The sequence below is a fragment of the Mesocricetus auratus genome, unplaced genomic scaffold (assembly GCF_017639785.1).
Source record: "Mesocricetus auratus isolate SY011 unplaced genomic scaffold, BCM_Maur_2.0 Super-Scaffold_100046, whole genome shotgun sequence".
NCBI classification, from domain to species: domain Eukaryota; kingdom Metazoa; phylum Chordata; class Mammalia; order Rodentia; family Cricetidae; genus Mesocricetus; species Mesocricetus auratus.
Genome location: NW_024429223.1, coordinates 1,311,516 through 1,326,223, shown reverse-complemented (window position 1 = coordinate 1,326,223; position 14,708 = coordinate 1,311,516). Strand labels below are relative to the sequence as shown.

Sequence of the window (14,708 nt, the reverse complement as noted above, 5' to 3'; positions counted from 1 at the left end):
TTGGGCTGGCTCAGAGTAGAGGTACTTGGCATGCAGGCTTCATGATCTAAGTTCAGAATACCTTTCCCTTTCTTCTTTCACGAGTCCTACTGGTGGCAGAGGCAGGCAGATCTGTGAGTTCCAGGCCAGCCTGGTCTACAGAGTGCATTCCAAAAGACCCAAGGCCACATGAAGAAACCTTGTTTCAATAAATAAATAAATAAACAGAAGATAACTGTGGAGAGAATGTTCACAATTCTTGATTCCGAGTTCAGACATGAGGTAAGGGAGGAGTCACGTGCACTCACTAGGAACTGGACTGTTGACAAACCGGCATTTTAATACCCTTAACCTGAGACGTGCCACGCCATCTTTGGAAATCTGAAGATGAGAGAGAGCGAGCTTCCTGCCTGAGGAAGCTCAGCCTGGTTCTTGCTTTTAACTACCCATTCTGCTGCTGTCACCCTACACCAGTGGCACAGAGCAATCACTGCTGTCCCCACCCGAACCCTGGACAGCTGCTGTGATTTGAATAACCAGGCGGGCTAGTGTGTGTAGGGGGAATGGACCCGGGACTGATTTGCCTGGTAAACAGTTCTGCAGTCCTTCATCCTGCCAGGACTGGGGCCATGTCTCTTTCTTCTCTCCATCCCTAGGAGCAGCCTAGGCTCTTCTCTCAAGCCTCAGGGGAGGGGGGTCCCTCTAGTGCCTCAGCCCCTGGCGATTGCAGAGTTCCTTGGAAGCCTGGCCCCTACAGGGAAGGAGTCATAACGGCAGGCCCCAGAGCAGAGGTAACTAGAGCCTGTTAAGGCTGCTCCCCAGGCTTGTCCCAAAATTTGCATGGAGAGAATGAGGCTCCTCCGTGGGTCGCTCTGGATTGTTCTGGGGCTGAGGCCTGACAGGCAGCATATAGGGGAGGCAGTCAGCCCTGAGAGGAGCTACTGCGCCATCCTGAAAGCAATGCCCAGGGTCTTCCTCGTGAGGAGCCGGCGTCCACAGCCACCGAACTGGAGCCGTCTGCCTGACCAGCTCAGGGGAGATGCCTACATCCCAGGTGCGCCCCTCATGGGCCTGGGGCAAGGGCCAGGGAGACACAAGGCATCACATCTGGCTTCTCTCCCCAGACTGCTGCAGCCTGGCGGTGCCACCGGGGCACAGATCTCCTGGCCAGAGAGACACTTGGGCAGTGGTGAGTCTGCAGCTGGCAGCTGAGACAGGAATGAACTCCATTTGCGTCCCGGAAGCTGGCTGCCCCTTGCCTCAGGCCCTTGAGCACGCTCTGCGGCCAGGCTCTTCCTGAGCCTTTCCCAGTAGCCAGCTCAGTCCAGTCTCAGAGAGGACCATGTTCTTAGGGCGGGTGGGCAGTTGTAGGGCCCTGCTCCGGGGATCTGGGGCCAATGGGTGCAAGTAAGTGATTTATGTCAGAACATCACACCGGGTAGGGTAACAGAGATGGGGTGGGAGCTCCTTTGCCTTAACCTCCCAGGAGCAGGCCAACTGTGCCGTCTTTGAAAGGAAGGAAAGTGCTGGGTAAAACTGAGTATGCCTCCCAACACTCGGGAGGCAGAGGCAGGAGGATCTCTGTGAGTTCGAGGCCAGGCTGGACCGACAGCCTCCAAAACAATACAGAGAAACCTTGTCTTGTAAAACCAAAAAAAACAAAAACAAAAACAAAAAAAACAAAAAAAAAAAACTGAGTATGCCTGAGGTTGTCTCAGTATCTGAGGCAGGCACTGACCAAGGTGCTGAGTCCCCAGCAGAAGGGACAGAAAGCCACTTTCTCACGGAGCCCCCCCCCCCGGTGCCAGAGGCAAACAGTAAAACTGGGAAAGCTCTCATCAGGAAGTGTGTTCTTGGCAATGGAGAGCCATGAAGGTCAGAGTGCTGCGATCTGCTTAGGGGGGTGTTGGGAGAGGGTGGCACCTGTCCCCAGCACTCCGACCCTCTTGTAGTGGTCCTGAGCTGCGGGCACGCTGAAACTTGTTGTTTGCAGAGCAGCAAAGCCTGGGTAGGGTCCAGCTGGCCAGGCTGACTCCCGCACCCTCTGGCAGTCCTCACAGGGAACCCTGACCTCTGCTCCCAGGGCCCCGGGGACACTTGGCTGCCCACTTTGCCCCAAGGCTTTCCCGCTGCAGCGTATGCTGACGCGGCACCTCAAATGCCACAGCCCAGCACGCCGCCACGTGTGCCATTGCTGTGGTAAGGGCTTTCACGACGCCTTCGACCTCAAGCGCCACATGAGGACCCACACTGGTGAGTGACAGCAGGGACAAAGGGGGCCTTGTGGACACTGGATAGGGACGGCGATGGAATGAAATAGAGGGAGGCCCATGAGATGTGGGGTCTCCAGGGATTAGGGATAAGCCGCAGGGACACAAACGACCAGAGACCCGAGACCTCACAGGAGGTGAGTGTCCCTGAGGTGAGTATCCCTGAGACATGGTGCACCTCACGGGAGGTGAGTATAAGGTGGCTCTAGGGAAGGGGTCTGGAGAGGCAGAGATGGGTGCTGGCTACAGGATTCAGGTCCTGGGCCAGCAAGATTTCTCAGTAAGTAAAGGCAATTACTGGCTAGCCTGACAACCTGAGTTCAATCCTCAGGGCCCCGGTGGTGTAAAAAGACTCCTGCAATTACCTTCCAGTGTGTACCATGACATTCGTGCACACACACTCGCTCGCGTGCACACACAAAACTCACTCGCATGCACACACAAAGGCACACACACACAAAAAAACGTAATTAAAAAATTGAGCCAGGCTTGGTAGTCCTTTCCTTTAGTCCCAGGAAGTCCATGGAGGCAGGTAAATCTCTGAGATCCAGGACAGCTAGGGCTACACAGTGAGACCTTGTCTCAAAAATGATAGGGGCTGAGCCGGGCGTTGGTGGCACATGCCTTTAATCCCAGCACTCGGGAGGCAGAGGCGGGCGGATCTCTGTGAGTTCGAGGCCAGCCTGGTCTACAGAGTGAGTTCCAGGACAGCCTCCAAAGCCACAGAGAAACCCTGTCTCGAAAAACCAAAAAAAAAAAAAAAAAAAAAAAAAAAAAAAAAGATAGGGGCTGGAGAAGTGGCTGCTCTTCCAGAGGACCCGGGTTCAGTTCCTAACACCCACATGGCAGCTCACAACTGTCTGTTATTTCAGTTCTGGGGGACCCTATGCTCTCACACAGACATACATGTAAGCAAAACAACAATGTCCATAAAATAGACATAAATAAGTCGTGAAAAAAAATAAGGCCAGGTGGTGTCACCACATGCCTTTAATCCCAGTAGTTGGGGGCAGAGACAGGCATATTTCTGTCAGTTCGAGGCCAGCCTGGTCTACAGAGTGAGTTCTGGGATAGCCAAGGGTACACAATGAGATCCTGTCTCAAAACAAAAACAAAACCAGTAAAATAAAAATTCAGTATCCAGAGTCTGAACAGTCACGGGAACTTTCCAAGTTGCTACCAGCCCCTCCCTTTCTTGGAGAGCTTCCTGGTGAGGCATGGAGGAGGCACAGGGTCTGGCTCCGAAGGCCTCAGGAAGGGGCAGCGGGCGGTTGGTGGGCCATGGAATAAGCTTGGAATAAGGACAGGAAATGTCCCCCTGTAGTCCAAGGTTGTCCTCTCTGCCCCTCACCTCCACAGGCATCCGGCCGTTCCGCTGCGGAGCTTGTGGGAAAGCTTTCACCCAGCGCTGCTCGCTTGAAGCTCATCTTGCCAAGGTGCACGGGCAGCCAGCCAGCTACGCTTACCGGGAGCGCAGGGAGAAGCTGCACGTCTGCGAAGACTGTGGCTTCACCAGCTCTCGGCCTGACGCTTACGCACAGCACCGCACGCTCCACCGCACAACCTGATGGCGCCCGCGGCTTGCTACCCGCGGGGACAAATAAACACGGGAGACGCCAGTGTAGAACGCGGTGTTTATTATCGGCGGGGGAGGAGGAAAGCTCATTCAGTCCAGCGGTGGCCGCAGTGTGGGGCGGTGCAGACGTAGTACAGGCGCATGGCGTCCTGGCAACGAGGATGCGGACTTAGGAAGGGTCCGGACCCGGGGGACAGTGGCGTAGCGCGGGCCACTCCACCACAAAAGGACCGTCCAACCTTGGCTCGGTCGGCCTGAAGCTGGCATCTCCGCCCCCCCCCCCCGGGGAACCACCCCGGCCACCCCAGGAAAAGCGCTCACCTCGGCTCGGGCACTGTGCGACTGGAAGAACACAGCCTCCTTGTGGCCGCACCTACGGGGATGGCTCGGTTACTGGGAGTGTGAAAGACCCTGGTCACCCCCCGGGGGTGTGGGGGGACGGGGACGACAGCCACCCCCCCAGGCGGCTGCGCGCTCACTTCTGGCAAGGGTGGTCCTCCGTCCGCGGCAACGTGGGGTCCTGCGACACGTCGGCGATGATCTGGGTCAGCTCGCTGCGGGGAGGGGTGGGGTGGGAGCGGGCACGGTTAGACTGGGCGTCACGAGACCCCCTCCCCGCGCCCGCGCCCCAGCCGGGCCCCCGCCACTCACTCCACTTCGTGCGTGATTTTGTTGACGTATATGCAGCTGTTGTCGGCTTCCTGCTGGTAATCGCAATTGCGGCACTACGGGCGGGGTGGGCAAGGCGGGAGGAGGGGTGTCCTGAGGGGCAGCCCAGAGGGACGGGGGAGGGAGGGGAGGGAGGGACGGGGCGGGCGGCCGGGACTCACCGCGTACAGCAGGATGCGGTTCTCCTTGTCCTCCTTGGGGTACAGCATGTTATTACTGCGGGGACGGGGAGGTCGCAGGTCAGCCCTGAAGCCGGGCCTCGCCGCCCTCCCACGCCAGCCGCCCCGGGCCTCACCATTCCTGGCAGAATCGAATCCCCACGAAGCCGGGCTCGTAGGTCCCGTCTGGTTCCATAGCGACCGGGTCGGCTGAGCCTTCCGCGCTGCGCGGCCGCCGCGCTACGGGCCGCGGGAAGGGTCAGATCGCGTGGCTGCGCCGACAGCGGGCCCGGGGACGCATGCACGCGCACGCTTGCGGGGGTCTGGCGTGCCTCCCGCCTCTGATGCTCTTCGGTAAATCGCCCCCCTCTGTTTCGGAACCTTGCTGCCCAATTGACGGAGTAGCACGGGTCTAGGACAAGGGCTGGCGCTGCGCATGAACGGAAGAAGCCGCGGCTCCTCCCGGCCCCAGGCCAGCGCACATGCGCCGAGCGTACTCTCGGCGGACCAGGCTAACGCTAGCCAGTCTTTCCTCCTGCCATCCGCCTGCTCCCGCCCTCCTGGGCGGCTTCCAGCGCGGCTATTGGAAGACCCGAGGAACACGGAAGGAAGGCGTCTCGGGATTGGCTGCGCCTACCCGGAGGAGAAAGGGCGATGGCGATTGGCCGGCCGTCTCCGTTGGAGAGCTTGCATTGGTCCGCTGCGGGACCGTGGGCGGGACCGATCTCCCAGAAGCAGCGGCGGCCCCTGCGGAGCCGGTGTGAGACGGCTGAACGGGACCGCGGGCCGCTCCCGGGCGCGGCGAGATGGAGGTGATCTCGGCGCCCACGGTGACGGTCTTCATCAGCAGCTCTCTCAACACCTTCCGCTCGGAGAAGCGGTACAATCGCAGCCTTACCATCGCGGAGTTCAAGGTGGGGCCCGGGGGGGGGGGGGGCTGGAGGGCGGGGCCTGGAGGCGAGTGGGCGGGGCTTGAGGTGAGGTCGCAGGAGCCCCCCGGAGAGTCCGCAGCCTAGGGGCGGGGCCGGGAGGAGCTGCGCTGGGTGGGCCCAGGGTCTTTTGGGAGCCGCAGGGGTGCCGTCGTGGTTGTTGATAGAAACCAGAAAATGAGGCCTCTGATAGCCCCCTCCTCCTCCTGCCCCCTTGCCGCAGTGTAAACTAGAACTGGTGGTGGGCAGTCCCGCTTCGTGCATGGAACTGGAGCTGTACGGCCCCGACGACAAGCTCTGCTGCAAGTTGGATCGAGAGGATGCGCTGCTGGGCTCCTATCCTGTGGATGACGGCTGCCGCATCCACGTGAGGCCACACCCTTCCTGGGGCCCCACTCCACCCCTTTCGTCTGTCCATTCAGCCATGCTGTGCTTGCTTTTCCCGGCGTGGTATGCGGTGTAGTCCCTGTCCTCACGGAGCCCCTTGTGGAAAATGCCCATGTTAAGTAGGCAGTGGCAAGCCGGGCGGTGGTGGCGCACGCCTTCAATCCCAGCACTCGGGAGGCAGAGGCAGGTGGATCTCTGTGAGTTCCAGGCCAGCCTGGTCTACAGAGCGAGTTCCAGGACAGCCTCCAAAATAATACAGAGAAACCCTGTCTCGAAAAACCAAAAAAAAAAAAAAAAAAAAGAATTCCAGGAGGGCAGAGAGCACTTTAGCTCACTGCTGTGTCACCAGCACAGACAGGGTCCCTTCATGAATCACTGAGTCACTGCTGAGATGTTGAGTCTCCAGATGAACACCAGGACTATGGTGTTCCATTTGTGGAAGAAAAAAAACTCAGCTTCAGGATGGAATTGTTTTGTTTTGTTTGTTGGTTGGTTGGTTGTTCTTATATAATTTGATTTCGTGTGTGTGTGTGTGTGTGTGTGTGTGTGTGTGTGTGTGTGAGTGAGTGAGTGTGAGAGCGCGCGTGCATGCATGTGTGTTCCAGACTGCCCTTGTCCTTCAACTCATAATCATCTTGTCCCTAGAGTGCTAAGATTATAGACCTGGGCCACCCTCCCAACACTGGAATTTACTTTCTCAAGGGTGAACTCTTGCTAGAATTTTGACCTGGGTCTGCCCTGACTTCAGAAGGCACTGAGCCTGGAGAACTGGTTGTTTTTTTTTTTTTTTTCATTTATTCTGTTACTGGGTCTTCAAACATCTCTGTTGAGTTGGGTACACTTGCAAGCCATAATGCAGAAGGCGTGTGTTAGCCCTACCCAGTGTATGTGGTGGCATTAGCTAAATGATCGAAGAACCAGACAGGAAAAATCCGTGGGGATGAGGGTGATGCAGGAAAGCTTGGCATCCCCTGACTGGGGAGGCTGGCCTTCAGTGAGTCCTGTGAGGACTTCCTGGAGCAGGTGCTCTGTGAGCATCTCCAGAAGAGTGTTAATTGAAGAGGCAGGGGAGGACATGGCCCGTGAGAATATCTGAAGTAGGGGGGAACACAGAGGCTGCTGGGAGGGTGATGAGCAGGAGGGACCTGTGCCTCTGGTGGTCATGGGCATCCGCAGGTTGTAGGCACGAAGCCAGATGGAGGACAGGCAGAACAGGGACACCAGAAAGGAGGCTGTCCTGACCCAGATGATCCTGGTTCTGGAGGTTGGGGCCACCCTAGGAGCATCACAGGGGCCCTAAGAGGAAGGATGTGAGGCAGCCTTGAGCTCTACAGCTGGTTCAGGGCCATGGGCACGTCAGTGATGCTGATGCGGCCTGTGGAGAGCATCTGGAGGCAGATGCAGCATCCAGGAGCCTAGTGGGGGTGAGAGAGGGGAGGGGCCGCGTCTGTTCTGCTGCGCTCCGGAGGGGAGAAGCGTGCCCTCTGCTAAAGTCCCCAGACTTCGTCCCAGCATCCCAAGTCTTCTCTCCTGACCCTGGTCCCCACCGACTCCCTTCCTCTCACCAAAGGTCATTGACCACAGTGGCGGCCAACTTGGAGAATATGAAGACGTGTCCAGGGTGGAGAAGTATGAGCTCTCATCAGAAGCTTATGACCAGAGGCAAAGTATGGAGTGCATGGGCTGGGCTGGAAGGGCCATGTGGGGTCCAGAAGGCTGGGGAGAGAAAGCGGGGCCGTCACAGCTAGGCAGTGGGGACGGGTCCTGGAGGATGGACGGTGGTGATGCGGGGCTGGTGGAAGGGACAGAAAACTGGGGGTGAGGGAAGGGAGACGCATGGGAGACCAGGAGACGGTTAGGCAGGCAGAGGGCTCTGAGAGAAGGGAGCTGGAGGTGGGGTGGGGACTGGGTGGAGATGGATGGGAGCCCGGAGGGATGTGTGGAGAAACGGGCAGTTGAGGAACTGCAGACAGCTGGTATCTCTTCAGCTCTGAATTGCAGGGAGAGCCAGATGGGCCAGCGCAGTGGTGAGGGGCTCCAGGGTGTCTGATGGTAGCTCTTGAACATTCGGAATAGACTTTCTCCTTGCATGCCAGCCTTTAAGGTCAGGTTTGACCCCATCTCCACCCTGCCCACAGATACAGTTCGATCCTTCTTGAAGCGCAGCAAGGTAGGCCCATACAATGAAGAGCTTCGGGCGCAGCAGAAGGCGGAAGCCGCCCAGCGCCTCAGCGAGGAGGAGGCCCAAGCCAGTGCCATCTCTGTGGGTAGCCGTTGTGAGGTGCAGCCACCTGGCCAATCCCTTCGCCGGGGCACTGTCATGTATGTAGGTAGGTGTCTTTCTGTCTCTGTGACAAGAAGCCTGACAGAACCCAAGGAAAGGTGTCTTTTGGCTCATAGCTTCAGAGGGTTCACTTCGTGGCCGTTTGACCCCATGAACTTGGCCATAGCGTCATGGAGGACCAGGCTGGCCTCAAACTCAGAGGTCCGCCTGCCTCTGCCTCCCAAATGCTGGGATTAGAGGTGTGCGCCACCAACACCCGGCTCACACTAACTTGAAGCCTGGCTTACCCATGGCTACACGGCCACATATGCCTTTCTCTGTGGCAGAATAGCAGTGCCGCCCTGCTCTCGCTAGGGGTCCTGCGTGATGGGAGACAGAATCAGAAAGAGAGCCAGTGGCGAGGCTGCCATCTTTGGGGAGGAGGAGGGATCTAAGCAGTGGAGGAGGGAGTCTGTCCCCATGGCAGCCTTTCCACTCCGCCAGGAAGTACACACCGTGAGTGGGCGCCATATAGAGGTCTCACTGAGATTTCTCTCCCGGATAGGACTCACAGATTTCAAGCCAGGCTACTGGGTTGGTATCCGATACGATGAGCCCTTGGGGAAAAACGATGGCAGGTAACGTATGGCCGCTGACACGTGCGCTTGCCCATGTGTGCGGGAGTCCACGTGGGCTGCTGGATGAGCCTACCCCTCTCCCTCACTACCTCCTGTCCTGCAGTGTGAATGGGAAACGCTACTTTGAATGCGAGGCCAAGTACGGTGCCTTTGTCAAGCCATCGGCTGTCACCGTGGGAGATTTCCCAGAGGAGGACTACGGCTTGGATGAGATGTGACACTGAAGGGAACATCTCCTGACCCGACCCCTGACAGAGCCCCTTTGTCTGTATGCCTGTGGCCCCTTTCCTCAGACCCTGTTTAATTGTATTCACTTCTCTGCCATTGACATTTCAGATCTGTGCATTAAATTAATCCAGGAGAATGTGGGAGTCTCTTGATATCTGGGAAGACCATGGTAAAGTAACTCATAGTAGGTGGTAGCTGCTCATGCCTTTAATTCCAGCACTCGGGAGGCAGAGGCAGGCGGATCTCTGTGAGTTCGAGACCAGCCTGGTCTACAGAGTGAGTTCCTGGACAACAGCAACAAGTACATAAAAAGATCCCAAAACAAAAAACACCTGGATGAAGGGGTAGCACCTAGATACCTCCAAAAGATGACTTTACCTTTTTTTTGTTTTAGTTTTTGGAGACAGAGTTTCACTAGATTTGGGGCCTCTTCTGGAACTCGATCTGTAGACGAGGCTGTCCTTGAACTCACAGAGACCCGCCTGCCTCTGCCTCCCATGTAAAAGGTGTGCGCCACCACTGCCCAGTGGCTTTGCCATTTTACTCAGAGTAGTATCCCGAGCGCTCGAGAGGTGACTCACAGTTACGAGTACTTGCTGTGGGGCTGGAGAGACGGCTCAGCAGTTAAAAGCACTGGCTGCTCTTCCAGAGGACCCAGGTTCAACTCCCGTAGCCTCTCACAAGTGTCTGTAACTCCAAGATCTGACACCCTCCCACAGACATACATGGAGGCCAAACTCCAATGCACATACATTAGTTAAAACAAAAAGTGCTTGCTGTTCTAGCAGAGGACCAGGACCAGCACCCATCCCAACACAGAGCTCACGGAGGTTAACACCAACTTGTTGCTTACACAGTATACACACCCATGTAAATTTCTCATAGAATATTCTGCTGCTCTAACAAGCCCAAACTAACGCGGCTTAGGCAAGAAGACAGCTCAAGTCTTTTTTTTTTTTTTTTTAAGGCGACAAGGTCTCAGCGTGTGGTTTGCCCTGGCCAGGCCGACCTCAAACTCCACAGAGTTGCCTCCGTCTCCTCTAAGCACTAGGAATAAAATCACGCGTGACCACACCCTGCAGCCTGATTCATCTTCTTTTGGGGGCTCACGTGTTCCCCAGTCTACTGGTCTCTGTGCCCACAGCCATCTCCATCTGTGCTCACCTTGCCGGGCTCCCATCCTCTCCCGCCCCACGCTCCAGCAGAGAGGGGCAGGGTGGCCGGTGGCCTCTGCTCTCGGGTAGAGCGCCAGGCAGTTGACTGTAGTCCTAGCACTCAGGAAGCAGAGGCAGCTTAGCCTTGGTGACTTGGTGATTTGGGTTACAACCTGGATTCTGACGAATTCCAAAGCAGCCTGGGCTGCAGTGCAAACCACGAAGAGGCACAGTTCAAGACTTACTCCTAAGTCGTTAGCCAGGGTGCCATGTGGTAAAGCTAGACTAATCCTGGAGTCACTTCTTAACTCCAGGACAACTGTTAGCCCAGCCTGCTGTCGGGGGCTGAGCTGGAGGAGATGGGGAGGAAGGGGTGCTGGTGGGATCTGCCGCAGACCCCCACCCGAGGGGCCTTTGTAGTCTGACCACACCGGCCAGAAAGGACATCGGGTCCCCTAGAACTGGAGTAACTTGTGAACTGCCTCTGGAAAAGCAGCCAGTGCTCTGAACTGCCATCTTAGTATTTTAAGGAAGTAAAAAAAGCCAGGTTTCTGACAGGCTTGGCCATCCTCCATCCTCAGACAGGCCTGGGCTACTGAGTGACCTGAGGGCCCGAATGAACAGTGAGACCCTGCCTGAAAAGGCACAAAGAAGCTAAGTGGTGGCACACGCCATTAATCCCAGCACTCGGGAGGCAGAAGCAGGTGGATCTCTGAGTTCGAGACCAGTCTGGTCTACAGGACAGCCTCCAAAACTACAGAGAAACACTGTCTCAAAAAACAAAAACCTAAGGAAAAGAAAAAAGAAAGGAAGGAAAAAAGAAAAACAGAACAGCTTCACCTACGATTCCAGCACTCACCTGGTAGCTCACAACCACCTGAAACTCCAGTTCCAAGGGATCTGACGCCCTCTTCTGGTCTCTGAGGGCACTGCATGCATGTGGTGCGCATACACATATGCCGAAAACCACTCGTACACATTAAATTTTAAAGTAAAAAGAGGGCTGGGGATATTGTGTAGCATATGGTTCCATCCTAAGTAGAGAAAATAAGTAAATAAATAAATAAAGCACTGGAAGTCATAGGCAGCGTGGAGCCGTTCCTCACAGTATTGGGTAGCCTGGCAGAGAACACTGCCCTCCGGCCTTGGTGTGTGTGCAGCCCATGTGTTCTGGAGAGGGTGAGTCACTGGGCATGGACCTGCACGGAAAATAATAACCCTCATTAGCTCCTTCAAGGGATGCTGGGTAGGACGACTTTTTGCGAGATGCCTTAATTGTTGTAATTGCTTAATTAGACCTTCCAAAGTGGGAGGAAGCAGTCACAGCGAGCGGATACACTAGCAAGGAGACAAAGGTGCCTGAGAGCTGTGGGGTCCTTGGGCACACGGCGGTGTCACCTATGCCCACTACAGAGCACGTGGGCTCATTCTGATGGACTCAAGACCCAGAGTCGCAGGGCCAGCCCCAAACGGACTCAAGACATGGTCCGAAACAACTGCCTATAGATTTGCACCAGCCACCCACGCGCCACACATGCTGAGTGCCACCAGTCACTGCAAGAAATAGGTCCATAGAACGTGCTGGCACCTCACCTCCCCGCCATGTCAGCGAGCAAGAAGTATGTCCTGACTTTCCAACCAGATGGTGTGTGTGTGTGTGTGTGTGTGTGTGTGTGCGCGCGCGCGCGTGCACGTGTGTGTGTTCATGTATGTGTGGGTATGTGTGCATCTGTATACGGGCATGCATACAGAGACCCCAGGCATTTAATGCTGGCAATAATCCTCTTGCTCTTGCCCCTCGTTCATCAAGGTGGGTCTCTCGAGCCCGGTGCTCAAGTCTTTTTGTTGTTGTTGTTGTTTTTGAGATGGGGTTTCTCTGTGGCTTTGGGGGTTGTCCTGGCACTAGCTCTTGTAGACCAGGCTGGTCTCGAACTCACAGAGATCTGCCTGCCTCTGCCTCCCAAGTGCTGGGATTAAAGGTGTGCGCCACCAACGCCCGGCTCCGTCCGTGATTATTTGACCCTGGATGTTATTATCTCAGCCTGCCACGAGACAGTGTCACAGCAAGGAGCACGTGACAATGCCGCTCATCTCACAGTGGCAGGGGAGGCAGAGGGAAAGGGGCCAGGATCCCGCTATCTCCTTCAAGTGTGTGTTCCCTTCCTTCACCTAGTCCCCACTTAAAGGTCCCACTGTCAACAGTGACACAGGCTGGTGGTCAGTCTTCAGCTTATGAGCCCTTGGGGGATACTCGGGATCTAAATAACACCGGCCAGCCTGGACCGTACCCGCACAGCCTCCACCAGAGGGCAGCAGCGCATCGCTCAGCCGCTGTGGGGTCTGCAGTCCTACAGGATTGTAATGGCCACGAATTGAAAGGACTCCGTTTCCCAGAAAGCATCGCAACATCTCAGCCCCGTCCTACTGTCCCCAAGTGGAGGTAGTCGTCCTCCCCTGTTCCTCCCACCCAGTCCCAGCGATACCAGGAATGGTGCTGTGGGAGATGTGGCTACCGGCTCCGAGGACAGCGGTGCTGCGCGTGTGCTGGTTCTGAAAACCCCGTCATTGTGTAGTCCAGGCCAGCCTGAACTCCACAGTGTACCAGCTACTGGGACTACAAGCCTGCACTATCAAGCAATGCCTGATGCAGTTTTGTTAATTACCATAATATGGCTATCTTGTTTTGTTTATAACACATCTCCCGTTGTCTTAGTTAATGTAGTAATTTACTTAGATTTTGAAGACCAATCTTGCAATGTAGCTGTAGCTCGTCTGGCAAACGCTAGGGTTACAGGCATGCGAAATCCCTCCACACAGGGTTTCTCTGTGGCTTTGGAAGCTGTTCTGGAACTCGCTCTTTTAGACCAGGCTGGCCTCGAACTCACAGAGATCCACCTGCCTCTGCCTGCCGAGTGCTGGATTAAAGGCGTGCGCCACCAATGCCCAGCTCTATTAAATATTTTTTAATTAAAATTAGAAACAAGCTTGCTTTAGATGTCAATCCCAGCTCTATTAAATCTTTTAAGAAGTCACATTAAGGGGGCTACAAAGAAGGCTCAGCATTTAAGAGCACTGGCTGCTCTTCCAGAGGACTGGGGTTCAATTCCCAGCACCCACCTGGCAGCTCAGAGCTGACTATAACTCCAGTTCCAAGGGATTCGGAATCCTGACACAGACAAAACACCAATGTACATAAAACATAAATGAATTATAAAAAATATTTATTTAAAAAGTTGCATTAATTTTAAGGTACTGTTAAATACTCGGTCAAAATCAAGTATTTCCAATTGTTTCATAAATGTTTTTTTCTGTTGATTTATACAAATCAACACCTAGGCTCTCTGCATCACATGCTGCATTCGGGTAGCTCTCTTAAGAATTCTGCAAGAGTCCAGCTCATTTTTTCTGGAATTTCCCACAGTCTAAATAATAAGAATTTAGCTGTTTACATCTCTTGATGTCTTTCAATATGTTTTTTTATTTTTTATTTATTTATTTTGGTTTTTTGAGACAAGGTTTCTCAGTATTGTCCTGGAACTCGCTCTGTCAGTTCGAGGCCGGCCTGGTCTTAAAAATGAAAACAAACAAACAACCCCCCCATATTTATGTATTTTATGTGTGTGTATTCCTGATTAATTGATAGAGGTCGGAGGACAACTGGAAAAACTCATTTCTCCCCTTCCACCGTGTGTCCCAGGGATTATGGTCCCAGGGGATGGAACTCAGGTCATCATTCTTGGCAACCCTGCCCACTGAGCCATCCCACCAGCCCTGAGATGCCCTTCAGTTCCCAGTTAGTCTACTGTAAATAGATTGGAAGGCTGCCTCAGTATCCATTTTGGGGGTATGCTAGTGTCGAAGCAAGTTCCACAGGTTGCCCTCCTCATTGATTCTTTTTTCTCTTTCCTTTCTTATATTTGGTTTTCTTTGTCTTTCTGATTGTTTTGTCTTTGGACAGAATTTCTCTGTATTGCTTTGGAGGCTGTCCTGGAGCGCTGTAGACCAGGCTGGTCTCGAACTCACAGAGATGCTCCTGCCTCTGCTTCCTGAGTGCCGGAATTAACCGTGTGCACCGTATCACGCCTGGCCTCTCTTTCCTTTGTTGAGAGGCAGCTGTCCTTGGACCTGGAGAAGTGCTGAAATTACAGGCTTGAGGTACAGCCCCAGGCTTTGGTTGTCTTTGTGAGAGTAAAACCCAGTGCTGATTGGGGCCGGAGGAGAGAAGGCTCAGTGGTGAAGAGCACCCGCTGTTGCTCCAGAGGACCCAGATGCAGTTTCCAGCACCCACATGAAGCTCACACAGCGTTGTCTCTTGTTACAGAGGATCCAGCGCCCTCTTCTGGCCGTCAAAGGCACCATCACAAACGTGGCACAAAGTCTCGCACATATGAAAAAATGTAATTTTTAAAAAGAGGGCTGGTCCTGATGGCTTATGCCTGCAATCCCGGCAATAGCGA

The 14,708-nt window shown here is 54.8% G+C and overlaps 3 protein-coding genes across 3 annotated transcripts; 2 read left to right on the top strand and 1 right to left on the bottom strand.

Annotated features, from left to right (window-relative positions):
* Nucleotides 1-620: 620 nt before the first annotated feature.
* Nucleotides 621-3,873, top strand: Ovol3 (ovo like zinc finger 3). Its single transcript, XM_013121815.2, has 4 exons — nucleotides 621-1,033; nucleotides 1,104-1,168; nucleotides 2,031-2,232; nucleotides 3,609-3,873. Exons 1-4 carry the CDS (start codon nucleotides 820-822, stop codon nucleotides 3,815-3,817), a joined length of 690 nt encoding a protein of 229 aa, XP_012977269.2. The 5' UTR covers nucleotides 621-819; the 3' UTR covers nucleotides 3,818-3,873.
* Nucleotides 3,870-5,143, bottom strand: Polr2i (RNA polymerase II subunit I). The gene is made up of 6 exons (XM_005081828.4): nucleotides 4,790-5,143; nucleotides 4,656-4,710; nucleotides 4,477-4,550; nucleotides 4,305-4,379; nucleotides 4,147-4,198; nucleotides 3,870-3,974 (listed from the first exon to the last, which is right to left on the bottom strand). The coding sequence occupies exons 1-6, from the start codon at nucleotides 4,846-4,848 to the stop codon at nucleotides 3,912-3,914; spliced, it is 378 nt and encodes a 125-aa protein (XP_005081885.1). The 5' UTR covers nucleotides 4,849-5,143; the 3' UTR covers nucleotides 3,870-3,911.
* Nucleotides 5,144-5,374: 231 nt separating this feature from the next.
* Tbcb (tubulin folding cofactor B) lies at nucleotides 5,375-9,233 on the top strand. The gene is made up of 6 exons (XM_005081829.4): nucleotides 5,375-5,566; nucleotides 5,805-5,948; nucleotides 7,539-7,635; nucleotides 8,107-8,298; nucleotides 8,797-8,869; nucleotides 8,973-9,233. The coding sequence occupies exons 1-6, from the start codon at nucleotides 5,459-5,461 to the stop codon at nucleotides 9,085-9,087; spliced, it is 729 nt and encodes a 242-aa protein (XP_005081886.1). The 5' UTR covers nucleotides 5,375-5,458; the 3' UTR covers nucleotides 9,088-9,233.
* Nucleotides 9,234-14,708: the final 5,475 nt, after the last annotated feature.